At 44.1% G+C, this 20,320-nt stretch overlaps 1 protein-coding gene and 2 long non-coding RNA genes across 12 annotated transcripts in view; 2 read left to right on the plus strand and 1 right to left on the minus strand.

The window, feature by feature from the left end:
- The window catches only part of LOC136004470 (uncharacterized), a 72,102-nt gene extending 59,415 nt beyond the window's left edge, over positions 1–12,687 (minus strand). For all 3 annotated transcript variants that reach the window (XR_010608476.1, XR_010608477.1, XR_010608475.1), the window contains exons 1-4: positions 12,202–12,687; positions 8,945–11,919; positions 1,845–1,983; positions 751–1,090 (exon numbers count right to left, since the gene is read on the minus strand). This is a non-coding gene — a long non-coding RNA (uncharacterized LOC136004470). The remainder of the gene's footprint in view (positions 1–750; positions 1,091–1,844; positions 1,984–8,944; positions 11,920–12,201) is intronic.
- The window catches only part of LOC136004469 (methyl-CpG-binding domain protein 2), a 92,726-nt gene continuing 72,493 nt past the window's right edge, over positions 88–20,320 (plus strand). The window contains exons 1-5 of one of the 8 annotated variants that reach the window (XM_065660964.1): positions 88–537; positions 820–1,126; positions 2,038–2,265; positions 4,388–4,756; positions 10,413–11,988. In XM_065660964.1, coding sequence (XP_065517036.1) covers positions 11,876–11,988 — 113 coding nt within the window. In that variant the 5' untranslated portion in view covers positions 88–537; positions 820–1,126; positions 2,038–2,265; positions 4,388–4,756; positions 10,413–11,875. The remainder of the gene's footprint in view (positions 538–819; positions 1,127–2,037; positions 2,266–4,387; positions 4,757–10,412; positions 11,989–20,320) is intronic. The other 7 variants (XM_065660963.1, XR_010608468.1, XR_010608469.1 and 4 more) reach the window with 7 other exon arrangements.
- Positions 12,001–13,643, plus strand: LOC136004471 (uncharacterized). Its single transcript, XR_010608478.1, has 2 exons — positions 12,001–12,856; positions 13,165–13,643. It is a non-coding gene; the product is annotated as an uncharacterized LOC136004471 (long non-coding RNA).

Genomic DNA, 20,320 nt, shown 5'->3' on the forward strand with positions numbered 1-20,320 from the left:
GCCCTACAATTGGCCAGCCCCGTGCCAGTAGTCGCCCAGTAGTGGCAGGGAACCGTGGGGCATGGCAGCAAGCAACCGGCACCTCCTCCAGAGCAAGAGGCACGGCTGCCAGCCTGGGGCTTCTGCACCGGCGGCAGAAGGAGCAATGGCCCGGGGAGTCTGGTCTCCAGCCCGCCCTACAGGCGCGGTTCATTCGCTTCTCTCCCTACACCGACACTCCTCAACATCGCCTAGAGGACAGTTTCCTCCTAATGGCCCCTAACAAGAGGCGGTGGGAGGGCATTGGCCCCACCCTCCTGACAAGGGAAGCCGCGCCGGGAGGGCACTAGTCTAGCTCCCCACGGACTGGCTGGCGGGTGGAGATCGATTCCCGACACGCGGAAGGCAGGAGCAGACTGAGGTCCCCAGCCGCTCCCAGCAGTCGAGGCGCGGCGGGAGGGAGCAGCACCTCTTTGGCAGACAGACGGCGACAGCGGACCAGCCCTCTAACAGGCGGGCCGGCGGGAGCGGACCAGGATTCCCTGCGGCCACTGACAGGTGGGCAGGGGGAGGGAAGCGGGAGGGCACCGGGAGCAATTCCGACGTTTCTCGCCGTCCCTAACGAGGGGGGAACTAGGGGAGCAGGTGGCGGCCCCGAGGTACGGGGCCGGGGAGGGGCGGAGGAGCTCTAGCGCTGAACTCTATCCGGGCCGGCCTCGACCCACCGGGGGAGGGGACTGTCACGGGCCGGGCGGTCTCGCCGGCACGTACCTGAAGTAGTATACGTCACTCTTGCCGGCGCTGAGGCCCGACTTGCGGATCACCTCTTCCTTCTTCCAGCCCGGGGGCAGCGCGGGGCAGTCCATCCTGCCCTGCTTCTCCATGCACTGGGAGCGGAGCCCGAGGAGGAAGGACGAGTGGAGAGAAGGCTCACCCGACCTCCAGCAACAAGAGCCTTATTGTTCCCAGACACGGCCAGGGCCGGGACAGCCTGACGATGGCGGCCGCGGCGGGCTGCTCGAGGCCGGGAGTGCAGGCTGCGCGCGCATCCAGCAGAGCGCTCGCTCGGCGCCCTCTTCCGCGGCCGAACCCCGAAATCCGCTTCAGCAGCCTAGAGTTAATACAGCGCAAGAATTAGTATAAAATTGTAAATCTTATTTTGTTGTAATATCTGTTTATTACTATGGATTATTAATTTTTTTAATGGTGACATCACATGTAAAGTAGCTGGTGATTTTTAATCTGTTCATTTACTGTCATTGCAGCAGGCCAGAACAAGTCTGTATTGGCAAGAAGTGCAGTAAGCAGTGATTTTGCATGTTGACTTGGACTGTTTTTACACACAAATAGATAATCCTGAATTAAGAGACAAGCCTGTAGGTGTGAGTTACTTTGCTGTTAATTTGGGGATTGTGTATTCAGGCAGAAGAAAATAAGGACATGCCTCTGTGGTAAGATACACCACATCCAAAGCGAGCAAGGTGCAGTGTGGATGCCATGTAGCTGTACCTACAAGATTAATAAATCCTCTTGAGCACAAGTACAGGCACTTGCCGACATGTCTAAGTGGTTCTGGGGAATTGAAGCTGGTTTGTAATGATATGTGGGCACAGTGAGGACTGAGCTCCACAGGTGATCCTGAGCCTTTTGACATAGTCATGCTTAAGGCACGCTTTATTCCATCCAGAAGTTAAGAAGAAATGTAAGGCAGGCAGTAGTGTCTGTGATCAGTGGAGAAAGTACATTGTAAAATGACTATTACATAAAGAGAGCTTTCATGGGTAAGATTGCCTGAAAAGGCCCCAAAGTAAGAGTAATATTACAGTGGGGAAAAAAAAATCTATAAGATTTTAAAATTTACTTACCATCCTGTAATCTAAATCCAGATCTGTCCTTCTAACAGTCTTGTAAAATAAGATTTGTGTGGGCTTGTTAGCTTGCTCTGCAGTATTGCGTTTGGATCAAAGCATATGCTTTGCAGCAGCACGGAAGTCCTGTGGTCATCTGTGAAGCACCAAGAAATCTAAAGTTTAAAAACCATTTAACCTTTCTTTTTAGGTGTGCATCAGAAATACATTGTAATTACCTGTAACTATGAAGACAGAAAACTTGGAGTTAAGAAACTGATGACTGTCAAGGATGCTAAAGAGAAGTGTCCTCAGCTGGTGCTGGCTAATGGAGAAGATCTAAGTCTCTACAGGGAAATGTCCTACAAGGTTACAGGTACTGATTCGGAGAAAACTCCAGGAACAAACTTGCCAACAAAGTTTTCAAGCTGACAAGCAGGTATTCTTTATTGCGGCGCCGGGAGATACGGGGGATAGCTCCTCCTAATGTGTGTCTCCCTGTTGCTACACAAGCTGTCCTTATATAGTCCCTGGTCATACGTACATTACGTCGTTTTCCAGAAAGTTCCCCGCATGCGTACAGAATTGTGGTGGTGGTCTCTGAGGGTCGTTTACTTCTTCCAACAATCTTCATCACTTCTGTCAGCCTTTGGAGCACGCGCAGTAGATGCTCATACCAGTTTAATTGGTTCGTTAGCACAGGAGACATAATAATCCTCCTATCCTCCTACTTATCAGTTAGTTTAACTGTAGCCCATCCTGGACACCTGCCATTCCCAGATACTCCTTATCCCTGTGTCCTGTTTCTCTAGACTGTTTTTCTTAAAACTGTGTCAACTATAACAATTTATCTTGTACAAGAATGCTCAGTGTGTTCTCTAGCTGCACTCTATTTTTTTTTCTATGTATCATGCACTTTAGTAATTTTCCATTGCTACTGTTACAAAGCCATTACTTAACATTACTTAAAACTGATTCTAAAGGTTTATATATTCCATTTTGTGATTTTTCTGTCCCCCTTGTCTCAAATCCCCCCTTTTTCTGTCCTTTTGCAAATTCGTTTGCAACATTTTATATATTACCATTACCATCAAAAGTCTTTTTGAAATAATTTCCCGTTTCTACTTGGTGCTTAATTTCATTCCTTTTCCAGTCTTCATAATTTATCATAGGTCATTTACAACACCAGAGGGAACATTGTATCATATCACAAGTAATCAATATTAAAATAATTAACACCAATATACCTGCAACCAGTTGCCTCAACCAGGAGAGATCAGGTAACCATGAACTTAACTTTTTCCATATTTTTTCAAAACCCCAGGAGGTGTCATCCATGGCCATTTCATGAAATATCTTAGTTTGTTTCCAAATTTCCTCCAGATCTGTTTCAATTCTGCCACTTTGGTCTATATAGGAGCAACAACTTTCACTGATTATGGAACAAACCCCTCCTTGTGATGTCAATAACATGTCTAGAGCCATTCGGTTTTGTAATACCACCTTAGATAGGCTAGTTATCTCTCGTTCTGCCTGGATTATATCAATGTTTTCACTTTCCATTTCCTCTGTGGTTGCTGAGATATTTATAATTGCCTTCTCTAATTCACTTATTCCCAAAGATGGAATTAGCCCTCTTACAAAACTATGAAATGCAGTGTGCTGTTAAATAATAGGGTTAAACCCTTGCTTAATCTGTTTAGCAAAACTTCTAATCGAGGTCCCGGAAGGATACCTGTTGATAATAGTGAAATTGGGTATTACAGCACCTAAGGTGCATGCCCCCTTCTAGTTGGGGGCTAGAGTCTTATAAGCATTTTCTCCACATAACCAATACCATCCTTTCCCTTTAGGAACGGGCCACCACTGAACTACGATACGATCTATATTAATAGTGTGGTTGCAGTTTGAATGGTGACCTACATCTGTGGCATTTAAACAAGCATGATCTCCTACCCTGGTTCCTGGTGTAATACATCTTTGTGTACAGGTGTAATACTTATTACCTGGATTACGATTAACTATTCCAAATTTTAACCTCTCTTTCGAATACAGATTGCTAGTGTTCACCCACAAATTTGTCCATGAGACAGTTTTAGGAATTGGAACTCCAATTAATGGCAGATCCAGGCTTTCTCCTGATTTAGGCAACTGTGCAGACACCCAACAGTCACTATGATTGAAAACCTTAGTGACATTCTGCACTAATTTCAGGTATAAGTTCTGGTCCCAAGCTTGTGCTCCAGTTATCAATATGAGTCCTAATTATGAGATTTCATACGCAAGGGTCCTGAAGGTTTGACCTGCCATGTCTTCTCTGGCTCTGGTGCTTTCTTTATTCTTGAGTAATGTATTCAAGCAGGTTGTTCCTTTATCTTAACTGCTGTAAAGGTGGTCAGTAATCTCTGGTACTGTCCGCTCCACTTCTCCTGTAGAGGATCTCCTGAAAAATTCTTAAGATAAACCCAATCTCCATATCTGAAAGGGTGAATCAGATAATCCAGACCACTTGCTCTTGTCCCTACTGTTTTCTTATTTATCTCCTCTAACTGTTTTTCCAGATTGATCAGAAGCTGTCGGAGATAGCCTTCCCCCACTTCCTGAAGACTTTCTCCTTTAAACTGGGACTTCTATGGTCTTCCATACAAAATCTCAAATGGGCTAACCTCTTCTTTTGACCAAGGTTTAGTTCAAATTCTTAATAGAGCCAGTGGTAAAGCTTGGTACCAAAATACATTTGTTTCCTGACATATTTTACTAATCTGTTTAATCAGATGGTTCATCTTTTCTACTTGCCCACTGGCCTGAGGCCTGTATGGAACATGTAGTTGCCAATCAATTTCAAATTTTTTTGCTAATTTGTTGTAACAATTTTGCACTGAAGTGTTAACCTTGGTCTGAAGAAATTGCCTCTGGTACTCCAAAACAAGGTATGATCTCGTTAAATAATATTTTAATCACTTGTCTTGCATTATTTATCCTACAAGGGAATGCTTCTGGCCAGCCTGAAAAAGTATCCTTTAACACCAACAAATATCGATAACCTCCTTTTCTTGATAATTCAGAAAAATCTGTTTGTCACTGCTGTCCTGGATAACTTCCTCTCACAGTTGTCCCAATTTGATTTCTATTTTCAGTTTTAGGATTATTCTTAAGACATAGCTGACATTGTTTTGTCACTAATTGAACTATAGTATATAGATTTCTTCCTACAATTTGTTTAAGTGTTTATACAAAGAGTTACTACCACAATGAGTTTTATTATGTTCCTCCTGAACTAACTTCCAGAGTTGGTTATAGGGGGTTACAGTTCTCCCATCAGGTATCTGAACCCCACCCTCTTTATTTTCCTGTCCTTTTATATCTTGAATCAATTTTCTATCCTCTTTTGAATACCTAGGTTTAGATTTCTCAATTGTTATTTTGCCATCAGGGATTAAGGACATGATTTTAGATTGTTCAGCTGCTCGTTTGGCTTCAAAATCAGCCAAATTATTTCCAATTTCCTGATCAGAGTCACCTTGATGTCCTTTACAGTACGTAATAGCTACTTCTTCAGGTAGCTGAACAGCTTCTAGTAATTGCAGAATTTCTGTAGCATGTTTAATCTGTTTCCCTTGTGTGTTCAAAAGTCCTTGCTCTTTCCAGATAGCACCATGTGCATGGACCACACCAAATGCGTATTTAGAATCAGTCGAAATATTTATAGCCCATTCCAGGGATCTTGTTAATGTTAGTATTTCTGCCTTCTGGGCAGAGGTGTTTGCTGGTAAAGGTTTAGCTTCTATTACCTGTGAAGTGGTGGTAATGGCATATCCTGCCTTTTGTTCACCATTTTTCATGAAGCTACTACCATCAGTAAACCAAGAATCAGCATCTCCTAGAGGTTTTTCTTTCAAGTCTGGTCGGCTCGAATACACAGTCTCTATGGTGGCCAAGCAGTTGTGTGTTAGTAGTTCTGTCAGTTGTTCCTGCAAAAAAGATGCTGGATTCACAACATTAGTGACCACAATTTCTATATCATCCCATTCTACAAGGGTGTCCTGGTATTTTTAAAAAACGTGAAGGAGATAACCAGTGGGCTCCTTTCTGTTCCAGGACTGCTGATATCACATGGGACACTAGCACAGTAATCTTTTGTCCCAAGGTGATTTTGTGAGCATCTTCATGACAACCACCAATACAGCCTTTAGGCATCTGGGCCATCCTTTGCTCGCTTCATCCAGCTGTTTTGAAAAATATGCCACTGCCCTTCTGTATGGTCCTAGTTTTTGAGCAAGGACCCCCAAAGTTATTCTCTGTTCTTCATAGGAATATAGCCTAAAGGATTTAGTCACATCCGGAAGTCACAGAGTTGCAGCTCTCATTATCTCTGTTTTTAAATTTCTAAAAGCCCCATCTACCGTATCAGTCCATTTTAAAGAGGGAGGGTTTCTTTTCAACAGTTCATATAGTGGTCTTACCAGAACACCATAATCATGGATCCAAAGTCTGCACCCATCCAGTCATTCCCAGGAATGTCTGGAGCTCCTTGGCGGTCAATGGTCATGGAGTCTGACAAATGGCTTCTTTTCTAGCAGCTCCAAGTTCTGTCTGTCCTGCTATTTCATATCCTAGGTAGGAAACTCGGGTTTGGATTAGTTGGGCCTTTCATTTGGATACCCAATAACCATTCAGTCCCAGAAAATTGAATAATTCCACTGTCCACTGGATACATTCTTCCTTTGTTTCTATAGCAATTAATAGGTTATCCACATATTGTAACAGAGTCCCCATCTGAGTAGGTGGCTTCCATGATTCTAGTTCTCATGCTAGCTGATTTCCAAAAATTGCTGGACTGTTTTAAACCCTTTAGGTAATACTGTCCAAGTTAATAGAGTTTCCCTTCCTGTGTCAGGATTTTCCCATTCAAAAGCAAATAACTTTGGCTTTCTTTGGCCAATGGTAAGCAAAATAAAGTGTCCTTTAAATCCAGGATGGCAAACCATTCCTGATTATTACTCAATTTAGTCAATAAGTCATACGAATTAGCTACTACTGGACAAATATCCTCTGCTGTTTTGTTGATTGCCCTGAGATCCTGAACCAATCTGCAACTTTTCCCATCATATTCCTTTACTGTCCAGATAGGAGTGTTATATTCCAATTCACATTCAATTAATAATCTATATTTTAAAATTTATCAGTGATTTTTTGATTCCCTTTGATCTTCTAATTTTAAGGGATATTGTTTTATTCTAATTGAGCAAGCCCCCCCTTTTTTATTTACACTTTAAGAGGCAAAGCATTTTTCGCCTTACCTGGAACTTCAGATGCCCATACTCCCAAATATACCTGATTAAGGTTTTCTTCTATTTCAGGGAGGTCCTCCTGTTTGCTTTTCTGCTGAATTAAAGATAAACTCAAAACTGCAATTAATTGATTATTTTTAACTCTAAATTCCATTTCGCCTTCTTTAAATGTTGCTTCTCGCCCTAATAAAGATTTTAGAGAATTTGGCATGCATAAAAATTTATGCATTCCTATTTGTTTTCCCAATTTGTACTTTAAAGGTTTCAGAAAGAATGTCTCTCTTATTTTTTTTTTTTTTTTCTTTTTCCTGGTAGCCAGTAGCTCTCACATCTGTAACGAATTCTTTTCTCTCTGATTTAATGCCAAATAACTTGCTTCTGTAACCACTAAAATTCCACTTTATTTCCTCTAGTCCCTAGTTTTAATTTAACCAGTGGATCTGGTAGGGTAGATTCCCCAGGTCCCCGTCAGTCTAGTTGCAATTCAGTCACTGGAGCCACCCCATGGCACTGCCCCCCCCACCCAGGGCAGTCTCACTTCCAAGGTCGAAACTCCCCATAGCACGCACACCGATCCGCTTCCACAGAAGAAGAGCCCACTCCCCCACCTCTGCCCCACATCCCTCCTCCCAGGCTCAAACACAGGAGTTGCTCGAGCCCCCCTCCTTTCCCCCTTGGTTTTCCCTTTTTTCTTTTTTTTTTTTTTCCTCACAGTGGCTCACCCTGCTCTGCAGGGGCTGCAGATGCCTGCCTCTGCAACAGCACTTCTGTTTTAACCCTTTCTTAATTCTGAATGTGAATCTGCCACTTTTTGCCAGTGAAAGAAATCTCTTCCTCCTTATCAGTATCAGACAAGACAGGTGCAGAGGGTGCTCCTCTCAGAGGTACCTGTGACACATAATTTTCCAACCTATCTTCCTGATTACTGTTTTTTAACTTTAAACATCTTTCCCCAATATCACAGGCTGAACAACATCTCTCCATCTTAACTTTCAGTTTTTCCCTGTCCTTTTCCAAAGCCAAAATTAAGGGATCTGGCAGAGCTATATTAATTTTGCATTCAGTCTGTCACTCCACGTGGTTTCTTAAAGTGAAAAACATATCTGCATACATTACTTCATCCCATTTTCCTTGCCACCTCAAAACAACATTAATTGTAACAATGTATTATAGTTCAGAGTTCCATTTTTAGGCCATTTTCAGGCCATTTTCCCTGATCTTCCAAAATATACAAAGGCCACCATCGGTTACAATATTTTACCAATGTTTTCTTATTTACCGAGCCCCCAGGAGACCCTCCAAGTTCCTTCCAGTGTGCCAAAATGCACCCTAAAAGACTCTTTTACAAGATCTCTTCACTCTGCTGATTTTCCATTATCAGTCTCACATTCACACACACACACGGGATTCCACAGACACACTCCACACAGTTACAACACTTGAGACAGAGACTAAAATTCTATCAAACAAACAACAGTTAATAACACGGTTATATTATCCTCTCACCAATACCAAATCACACGACCAAAATCCTTAATGTAACAAGCCACAAAATAAATCAAATACCAACAAGATCCAAAACCATTTCCACAAGACACCCCCTGCATCTTGTAGGACCCGAACCACAAGAAGCCCCCTGCTTCTTGTGGGTGTATACCAAATGGACGCTAGCAGCCGGGTATACGCCTTTACCTACGAGATTTCCTATCTCGATTTACGGAAGGCTTCCAAACCTTGCGTACGCTTACCAAACCAACCCAATTACCAATGCAGTCTTTATGCAAGATGCCCCCTGCACCTTACAGACCATACAAAAGAAAAGAATACCTTTTATGAAGATGGTCCTTGTCTGCTCCTGCAGTGATCTGAATGAGTGGAGGGGTCCGTCCGGGAAAAATTCCTGAGGGCCCTAGGGAGCCCTGTCCTCAGCGGGTCCTGCAGCCGAGCAGAGAGGGGCCCACCAGAGTTGCCAGATTGATTCGGAAAAAACTCCAGGAACAAACTTGCCAACAAAGTTTTCAAGCTGACAAGCAGGTGTTCTTTATTGCGGCGCCGGGAGATACGGGGGATAGCTCCTCCTAATGTGTGTCTCCCTGTTGCTACACAAGCTGTCCTTATATAGTCCCTGGTCATACGTACATTACGTCGTTTTCCAGAAAGTTCCCCGCATGCGTACAGAATTGTGGTGGTGGTCTCTGAGGGTCGTTTACTTCTTCCAGCAATCTTCATCACTTCTGTCAGCCTTTGGAGCACTCGCAGTAGATGCTCATACCAGTTTAATTGGTCCGTTAGCACAGGAGACATAATAATCCTCCTATCCTCCTACTTATCAGTTAGTTTAACTGTAGCCCATCCTGGACACCTGCCATTCCCAGATACTCCTTATCCCTGTGTCCTGTTTCTCTAGACTGTTTTTCTTAAAACTGTGTCAACTATAACAATTTATCTTGTACAAGAATGCTCAGTGTGTTCTCTAGCTGCACTCTATTTTTTTTTCTATGTATCATGCACTTTAGTAATTTTCCATTGCTACTGTTACAAAGCCATTACTTAACATTACTTAAAACTGATTCTAAAGGTTTATATATTCCATTTTGTGATTTTCTGTCCCCCTTGTCTCAGTACACAATTAACAGTTTTTCAGTAGAGGACAAAGGCTTTCTATTAAACTCTGTGTGCACGTGCACTTGTCTGCAATAGCGTCTGACATTTTCCTGCTCTAAAAGTTCTTACTACAATGAGCCTCACACCATTGCAATAATATTTAGTTATACACTATAAATATTTCATTAAAAAAGCTATCAGACTTAGTTGCAGCCTGGGTCAGACATGACAAATGGATCATACTGATGATGTTATATGTGATCTGTATGCTATATTAGGATTGTGCCCATGTAATTCTTATGAACAATTTTTCTTATTTAAATACTGACTGCAGTAATGTATTTCTAAATGTGAAGCAGTGGAGGACATAAAGCTGAAGCCTTTGAGTGTGTGAACTCCAGTGTATCTTAATGAAATTATTTGCCAGCATTGTCATTGATTACTGCTTTTGTCATTAGCACCATTAGCACGTGAAATAGTAATGACTTAAAAGTGAAAGCCTGCCTAGCTGGGTAATGGGTTTCCTTAGGAGAAAGTACTGCAGAGATTAAGAACTATAATTTCAAAAAGAAATTAGGAAAGAAAGAAGAGATTTGGGGAGAAGAAAAGCAGATGACAGAGGTAGTTGTGTGATGAAGAAATATTCCTATTGTTCAACTTTCTAAAATAAGTGCCTTATTGTTTTATCTAGAAGAGTTTCTCTTCATGCAAGCATCCTACTTGAATCCATGGGAAATCAGCTAAGGACTGATGCAGACATAAAACCTTGTGTTATTAGTTGTGTGCATGTTATCCTTGATCTTTTCCTCCTAGAGCTGTTGGGGGGATTTTGTTCACTGGTAGAAAGGCCTGGGTTTGACTAAACCAGCTACAGCAAAGTAGATATTCTGAAGTCCATGCATCTGGCCACGTGTACAATGACCAAGTTAAACATTTTTCTTGTTGAAAAATAGGGTAATCGTTTGTGAAGTTTAGTACAAAGTGTCTATCTGCTTCTAAGTATTGTCCGGAGCTGAATAGCTGGAAACTTGCAGTGCTCTGTGTTTGTTTTCTGTATTTCAGAGTACGTGTATCTCAAATGCTAACCAGCATTCCAATTAGATTGTATGAAAAATAAATCTCTGGTAGATAAACATGTACAATGATTTGGGGGAATAGATTTTCACCCTTTTTTTTCTTCAAAGTATTTTATTGTAGTAAGACAAAGAATTTTGTTTCTGCTTCAGTGTTGTTGTCAATTGGCAAAATTGAATATTTTTAAATGAATAAACCCCAACAAAACTAAATTTTTTGCTACAGCTGTTAGGTCAGGAATAGACGTACTGAGACTGAAGTAGCTAACTGAGCTGCTTTGTACATTGTCAACTGCGAATGCAGTAGCTATGCCGTGATAATCCTTTCGTGCACTAGGAAGGAAAGCAGTTGGATTTTTCCTGGACTTTGAGCTATTGTGACGGCTTTGAATATGGTTTGGAGAGCAGGGAACTACCTCAATAATCCTTCCTCATTTGGCATTTGCATGGGAGTAACAAAGGCTTAGCTAGAAGGCAGCCCTCTAAATGAAAGATTTGTAAATCTCTACTTTAGTTACATTGGTACAAGAATCTGTGATATTTAGCACTTTACCATCTCAATATATTGTATATTATATTTTAAATACTCCCTAAAAATTATGCTCCCATGGTTGTGGCCAGCAGCAGTCCCCCTTTTACCAGGGTTTTTGGGAGATAGAAGTGAGGTTAAACCTGGATACAGAAGCCATGGCAATAACAGCTGCAATGACAGTAAATGAACAGATTAAAAATCACCAGCTACTTTACATGTGATGTCACCATTAAAAAAATTAATAATCCATAGTAATAAACAGATATTACAACAAAATAAGATTTACAATTTTATACTAATTCTTGCGCTGTATTAACTCTAGGCTGCTGAAGCGGATTTCGGGGTTCGGCCGCGGAAGAGGGCGCCGAGCGAGCGCTCTGCTGGATGCGCGCGCAGCCTGCACTCCCGGCCTCGAGCAGCCCGCCGCGGCCGCCATCGTCAGGCTGTCCCGGCCCTGGCCGTGTCTGGGAACAATAAGGCTCTTGTTGCTGGAGGTCGGGTGAGCCTTTTCTCCACTCGTCCTTCCTCCTCGGGCTCCGCTCCCAGTGCATGGAGAAGCAGGGCAGGATGGACTGCCCCGCGCTGCCCCCGGGCTGGAAGAAGGAAGAGGTGATCCGCAAGTCGGGCCTCAGCGCCGGCAAGAGTGACGTATACTACTTCAGGTACGTGCCGGCGAGACCGCCCGGCCCGTGACAGTCCCCTCCCCCGGTGGGTCGAGGCCGGCCCGGATAGAGTTCAGCGCTAGAGCTCCTCCGCCCCTCCCCGGCCCCGTACCTCGGGGCCGCCACCTGCTCCCCTAGTTCCCCCCTCGTTAGGGACGGCGAGAAACGTCGGAATTGCTCCCGGTGCCCTCCCGCTTCCCTCCCCCTGCCCACCTGTCAGTGGCCGCAGGGAATCCTGGTCCGCTCCCGCCGGCCCGCCTGTTAGAGGGCTGGTCCGCTGTCGCCGTCTGTCTGCCAAAGAGGTGCTGCTCCCTCCCGCCGCGCCTCGACTGCTGGGAGCGGCTGGGGACCTCAGTCTGCTCCTGCCTTCCGCGTGTCGGGAATCGATCTCCACCCGCCAGCCAGTCCGTGGGGAGCTAGACTAGTGCCCTCCCGGCGCGGCTTCCCTTGTCAGGAGGGTGGGGCCAATGCCCTCCCACCGCCTCTTGTTAGGGGCCATTAGGAGGAAACTGTCCTCTAGGCGATGTTGAGGAGTGTCGGTGTAGGGAGAGAAGCGAATGAACCGCGCCTGTAGGGCGGGCTGGAGACCAGACTCCCCGGGCCATTGCTCCTTCTGCCGCCGGTGCAGAAGCCCCAGGCTGGCAGCCGTGCCTCTTGCTCTGGAGGAGGTGCCGGTTGCTTGCTGCCATGCCCCACGGTTCCCTGCCACTACTGGGCGACTACTGGCACGGGGCTGGCCAATTGTAGGGCAGACAGCCGGGCTTGTAACGAGCCGCTCGGCCCGATTTTCCTTTGGGAGGCATGTGTTAGTGCTGCTGCACATTGGTCCATGAGAGCCCTCTAGAGCCTTGTTGTTCAGCAGAGCAGGGTCAGTCTAACAAGAATACCCCCGTGCATTTAAATTAAGTCAGAGTTGCCATAATCTTACCCAAGATGCCCTACCAAAATAGTTTGGTCATTTGTTGGGGACACACACACCCCCGCACCCCCCACAGTGAAGTCATGAGGAAGCTTACCATTAGTAATAACAGTTGAAATTTTAGCAAAAATAGAGCATGTGAAAATTGGAGAAGTCTTGTCACTGCTAAATGTTCTAATTACTACTGCACAGGTTATAGTAAAACCAAGAGAAGTAACATCAACCTAATTTTGTTTTGCCCTCCCGCTTGCTTTCAGAAACTGAAGATCGTTCTCAAGGCAGAAATCAAGTAAATTCTGAAGTCTTGTTTTTAGGCTGTGCTTCTGTAAGTCTAGCCTGCTGCACAGCAGAGGAAGCTGTCTTCTGCAACAGCTAACCCCTTGTCCACAGCACCTCTATTTATAGCTCTGTATGCCTCTGTGAGCTACACCTGAAACCTCTCCCTAACGCTGCTGTTTCTGAGCAGGCCTACCAGTCTCCTTTTGTTGCAGTGAATGGATTCAGTCTTCCTGCTGCCTGGCTGGAGGAGCAGGAAGTCATGCTCGCTCCCTTTCTGATGCCAGCTAACGGCAAAGTCGGTTTCTGTTGGTGTTGAGTATGGCATCGTTTGACCCATCACATGTTGCTGCTGAGGAAAATTAAATGTCTGATAAAAGGATTGCTAGATATAGAGGAGGAATGTTGATTTTCTGTGAGCTTTTTGAATGAATCCGATTGAAAACTTTTTTTAGACAGATTCTGGTTTTGTCTTGCTACTTTTGTCTGACTTGTGCTCCTAAACGTATGCTAATATTGTGGCAGATGATTGGGTAGCATCTGTCATGTATCTGTCTTTCTGCAGCTGCCTTTCCTTTCTTCAGTGCTGCCTCGTGAAGCCTGTCTTGAAGATTGCACTCGAGTCCGCAGTTTGAATCCTGTTTTCTGGAGGACTCCTGGTTTTCTATAGATTGCTAAATTGAACTTTCTGCAGAGGATTATTCTTTCCAGAATTAAATGCCAGACTTCTCTCAAGCCAGACAGTCACTGCTGACTCTGTTGGAATATATTTAATGTAGAAGGCCCAAGTAACTTCAACTATTTGCTCAGAATGACCTCTTTTAAAAATACTTAGCCACACAGTTTAGCCACATGTTTGCCCCATCAGAATGTAGGGGTGTCAGTGTTTTATGTTTTACAAACCCTTAATTAAACTATGAAAATATGGGGAAAAATGTAGTAAGTTCTAGTATTTACAGATGTTTGCTTTTCAAAAAACAATATATAACCTCATTAAGTTCATTAAGGTACGTTAGTTAGCTGACTAAAAAGACAAGGTTTATGTTTTTATGATTTCTTAAGGCTAGAAAGAAAAACCCCAAAGGGATTGGACAAGGCCTCATTTACTGTGATGGTCTAAATAATGCTAATAGTAACTCTTGCCAGATTAATACCTGTTGCAATCTACCTTATTTGAATTTTTAAACTTGCTTGTTTCAGGGCTGCTTTATGGTATTTTTACCATGTCCTACTTTAGGAAGATGTGAACCAGTTGCTCAGTTAAACACTTCCAGTGGTTTCTAGGAAGATGTTTTTTTCCCCTCTTCACAGATATCCATGAGTCTTCTGACCTTTGTGATTAACATAAAAAAGCTATTAAAAGAGGGGTGTGGTGGAAATACTTCACAAATACTGGACTAGATCAGAACGCAGCTTTTGAGGTTAGCCCCTTCTGTGATCTGAGCCTTCATCTTTCAGATTTTGCCACTGCCGTTGCCTAAAACCCTGTTAAGAAACTCCTTAACACAATTTTTGTTGAAGATGCAAAACTGTAATCTGCTCATCACTGACTCCAGAATTCTGTGTTTTAAATGTGGGTAAGAGGTAGGAATAAATGTTTCAAATTTTAGGATGCTTTCCAGCATGGTTATCAGTGATGCAGATCTGCCAAAAAAATTCCACAAAATTGAAACTAAAACCTTACCAGACAACTCATAGCTTAGTTTGTTGATTTCATTACAGATTACAGGTTTGGGAAAATAAATAATCATTTATGTCTAGAGAAATAACTTCTGTTCAGTGACAGGAATACTTCTGCACAACCAAAGTGAAACAAATTTTTATGATTGTAGGCAGGACTGGCGTAGGAAATTTATCTTTTTTTTTATTATTTATTTTATTTTCATTCTGTTATAGCTATGAGGCAGATTTCAGCGCTGCTATATTTAAAACAAATGAAAAATCTGATTTGATCCATTAAGTAGAGCAAGCCAAATACATTCAAAAGAGTTATGTCACTCCAGTTCTTTTGAGGAAAAAAAAATAGAATGTTAATAAATACTACATTGTTAAAATATGGAGTTGGGTACAAAGTGGGTTTTGGTTTGTGTGCCTTATACGGACTGATATTCGCTAAAAGCCTGAAGATAGGCTGAGGAAGTTGGGGCTGTTCAGCCTGGAGAAGAGAAGGCTGCGTGGAGACCTCATAGCAGCCTTCCAGTACCTGAAGGAGGCCTATAGGGATGCTGGGGAGGGACTCTTCATCAGGGACTGTAGTGACAGGACAAGGGGTAACGGGTTAAAACTTAAACAGGGGAAGTTTAGATTGGATATAAGGAGGAAATTCTTTCCTGTTAGGGTGGTGAGGCACTGGAATGGGTTGCCCAGGGAGGTTGTGAGTGCTCCATCCCTGGCAGTGTTCAGGGCCAGGTTGGATGAAACCTTGTGTGGGATGGTTTAGTGTGAGGTGTCCCTGCCCATGGCAGGGGGGTTGGAACTGGATGATCTTAAGGTCCTTTCCAGCCCTAACTATTCTATGATTCTATAGTCAGGATTTGGCCTGACTACTTAAAGAGTAATACCTCACTTTTTTGGCAGCTGTAGGACAATGGCAAAAATGTCCACTGCATTTTAAGTTTGTACATCTTCAGAATAATTCACTTAAGCCTCCAGTTGCTTATTTTTATCCAGGCAGTCAGAAGAAATAGATTGCCATGTGTCTTGATTTGAGGACAGTAGGCTTGCACAGGTGACACCAGAGGCCTGGCTTGGTTTGCACAATGCTTGTTAATGGTGATGGCAAAAAATTTAATTCTTCCAGAGTCGAGGTTGAGGAAGGAGATAATGACTATATTTAGTACTATAAACTTATTTGATCTAGGGAGTAGTACATTAAAAATCATGATACTGAATGTAAGACTGTCATGGTTTAAGCCTAGCCGGTAATTCAGAACCATACAGCTGCTCACTCACTCCCCCACCTTATTACCTCTCGGCTCCCAGAGGGATGGGGAGGAGAATTGAAAGAATGTAAATCCCATGGGTTAAGAACAGTCCAGTAATTAAGGTATAATACAAAAACACTACTACTACCACCAAAAATAATAATAATAATAAGGGAAATAACAAGGGAAGAGAATATAAAACTAAAAGGAGAAAAAAACCCAATAAACACAAGTGATGCACAATGCAATTGCTCACCACCCGCCAACCAATACCTAGCCTGACCCAAGCAGTGATCTGGGCCTTCCGGGTGACTCCTCACCTGTTGATGTACTGGGCATGACGTGCTGTGGGATGGAATACCCCTTAGGCTACTTTGGGTCAGGTGTCCTGTCTCTGCTTCCTCCCAGCTTCCCGTGCCCTTCCTAACTGGCAGAGCATGAGACCGAAAAGTCCTTGATGGGAGTAAGCATTACTTAGCAAAGCCTAAAAATATTGGTGTGTTATCAGGACTGTTCTCAGACTAAAGTCAAAAACACAGCACTGTACCAGCTACTAAGAAGGAGAAAAATAACTGTTGCAGTAGAACCCAGAACAGTATTCCCTTATTCCATACCATTCATGTCATGCTCCTATCCTTTTTTTTTTTAAATATACCATTGCTTTTTGTCTCATATATATATATATCTCCACAAACAGAGATATAATTCCTTATTCCATGGACCAATCCCTATAAAGTTGCTGAATTCATTCAGTCCATCTCAGGCTCCATCTCATGTAACAGTCCTATATTTATCATTATACCATCGCTTTCTGTCTCATACACACACACATACACACACACAGAGATATCATTCCTTAGTCCATGGACCATCGCTATAAAGTTTGCTGACTTCATTCAGTCCATGATGTCAGGCTCCATCAGTTCTAACAGTCTTTCAGGGCAGGAGAGACCGTGTGTAGTGTTGGATTGTTGCCTGCTGATGACATTGCTGAGCTCATCTGGTTTCGTCAAAGTTCATACTTTGTTGGGGTGATGATTGGAGGGAAGTTGAGGTCAGTCAATGGTGACCTGAGGACAGTTCTGCTGCTGCTGGCATTTCCCATGACTTTATTCTCTGCTGATGATCGTGACAGCACGTATCTTCTTTTCAAAGCCCAGAGTGGCAGAGATGGGCATCTAGCTTATGGGGTATAGAAGTGTTGTATAGCAGGCAACAGCATATGGTTAAGTTCATTGGCTGTTTTCCCCCAAAATTAAATCCCCTTGAGGTACACACTGTATTTCCCCATCTTCCCACATTACCTGCCAAGTATATCCGGGACCCTGAGTAAAAGCAATCCCCCAGGTGGGTTTGCCTTTACCTGAAGCAGGAATAACCCATATTGTCTTCCCCAGCAAATTCTTTATGTGCACCACAGGAACTTTATCCCCCTCTATGGTACGTAAAAGTTCTGATTGGCCTGGGCCAGCCCTGTTGGCAGATCCCCTTGTGTTGACCAACCAGGTGGCTTTTGGTAAATGTGTACCCCAATGTTTGAAAGTCCCACCACCCATTGCTCTCAATGTAGTTTTTAACAGCCCATTGTACCGTTTGATTTTCCCAGAGGCTGGTGCATGATAGGGGATGGGATATACCCACTCAGTGCCATGCTCTTTGGCCCAAGTGTCTATAAGGTCATTCCAGAAATGAGTCCTATTGTCTGACTCAGTTCTTTCCTTGGTGTGGGTGTTGTGGTCGTGTCGCCACAAAATTTGTTTCTCAAGGCCCAGGATAGTGTTCCGGGCAGTGGCATGGGGCACAGCGTATGTTTCCTGCCACCTGGTGGTTGCTTCCGCCATAGTAAGCACATGGCACTTGCCTTGGTGGGTTGGTGGGAGGGTGATGTAGTCAATCTGCCAGGCCTCCCCATATTTGTACTTCAGCCATCGTCCTCCATACCAAAGAGGCTTTAACCGTTTGGCTTGTTTAATTGCAGCACATGTTTCACACTCATGAATAACCTGGGCAATAGCGTCAATTGTTAAGTCCACCCCTCGGTCACAGGCCCATATATATGATGCATCTCTGCCCTGATGGCCTGAAGTGTCATGGGCCCACCGGGCCAACAATAATTCACCTTTATGTTGCCAATCTAAGTCCATCTGAGCCACTTCAGTCTTATCAGCTTTATATTGGTTGTTCTGGTATTCCTCAGTGGCCTGACTCTGCACTAGGCAGCGATACCTTGCCACAGTGCAGCAGCCTAGATGTGTTTACCACTGCGTTGCCAGTTGCTCTGCTTCCTTTGCTGCAACCACCCTCCTAGGGCATTTTCCACCATTCATGAGTCAGTGTAGAGATAAAGTACTGGCCACTTTTCTCGTTCAGCATTGTCCAAGGCCAGCTGGATGGCTTTTACCTCGGCAAACTGACTCAATTCACTCTCTCCTTCAGCAGTTTCTGCAACTTGTTGTAGGGGACTCCATACAGCTACCTTCCATCTCCGATGCATTCCCACAATACGGCAGGACCCACCAGTAAACAAGGCATATTACCTCTCACTTTGTCCTGGGTTCAGCTGTAGCAATCATTTTTCTCCTTGTTATAAAATAAGAGGAGGGGGTGTTGCCATCAGTGACCAGCTGGAGTGCGCAGAGCTCTGCCTGGGGATGGATGAGGAGCTGACTGAGAGTTTATGGGTCAGGATTAAAGATAGGGCAGGGAGAGGGGACATTATGGTGGGGGAATGCTATAGGCTACCAGACCAGAAAAACTGAGAGGATGAGGCCCTCTGTAGATAGATAGGTGTGGCCTCAAATTCACAAGCCCTGAACCTCATCATGAACTTGCCGCCCTGATATCTGTTGGAGGGATAACTCAGTAAGGCACAAGCAATCCAGGATTTTCCTGGAATGCATTGATGACAGTTTCTTTCTCCAACTGATAGAGGAGGTATTGTCCCCTGGTAAGTTCAGGGAGCAGATCCTCCTGGAAAATATGGTAAGGCACATGGACAGTAAGGAGGTGATTGGTGACAACCCACATGGCTTCACTAAGGTCAAATTATGCCTGACAAATTTGGTAGACTTCTACGATGAGGCCACAGCACTGGTGGATAAGGAAAGAGCAAGTGACATCATCTACTGTCCTGGGTTCAGCAGTAGCAGTCATTTTTCTCCTTCTTAGTAGCTGGTGTTTTGACTTTTGGCCTGGGAACAGACCTGATAACACAAATGTTTTAGTCTGACCAAGGACTTTCTGAGCCTCATGCTCTGCCAGGGAGGAGGGAAAGCCGTGAGGAAGCAGAGACAGGACACCTGACCCAAACTAGCCAAAGAGATATTCCATACCACAGCACGTCATGCCCAGGATGTAACGGGGAGTTACCCCGGAAGGGCGAGTACACTGCAGGGTTGGACGAGGTATCGGTCGGTGCTTGGTTGGATGGGGTGGGGCGAGTTATCGGTTGGCTGGTGGTGAGCTGTTGTATTCTTCCTGCTGGAAAGTAGTGAACGGGAAAGGGACCTGGGGGTCCTGGTGGATAGGAGGATGACCATGAGCCAGCAATGTGCTCTTGTGGCCAAGAAGGCAAATGGCATCTTAGGGTGCATTAGAAAGGGAGTGGTTAGTAGGTCAAGAGAGGTTCTCCTCCCCCTCTACTCAGCCTTGGTGAGGCCGCATCTGGAATATTGCGTCCAGTTCTGGGCCCCTCTGTTCAAGAAGGACAGGGAATTGCTTGAAGGAGTCCAGCGCAGAGCCACAAAGATGATTAAGGGAGTGGAACATCTCCCTTATGAGGAGAGGCTGAGGGAGCTGGGTCTCTTTAGCTTGCAAAAGAGGAGACTGAGGGGTGACCTCATCAATGTTTACAAATATGTAAAGGGTAGGTGTCAGGATGATGGAGCTAGGCTTTTTTCAGTGATATCCAGTGATAGGACAAGGGGCAATGGGTGTAAACTGGAACATAGGAAGTTCCACGTTAACATCAGGAAGAACTTCTTTACTGTAAGAGTGACAGAGCACTGGAGCAGGTTGCCCAGGGGGGTTGTGGAGTCTCCTACACTGGAGATATTCAAGGCCCGCCTGGACAAGTTCCTGTGTGATGTACTGTAGGTTACCCTGCTCTTGCAGGGGGGTTGGACTAGATGATCTTTTTAGGTCCCTTCCAACCCTTGGGATTCTGTGATTCTGTGATTCTTTCCTCTTGTTATTTCCTTTATCATTGTTATTA

This window comes from Lathamus discolor, chromosome W, assembly GCF_037157495.1.
Source record: "Lathamus discolor isolate bLatDis1 chromosome W, bLatDis1.hap1, whole genome shotgun sequence".
NCBI classification, from domain to species: Eukaryota; Metazoa; Chordata; class Aves; order Psittaciformes; family Psittacidae; genus Lathamus; species Lathamus discolor.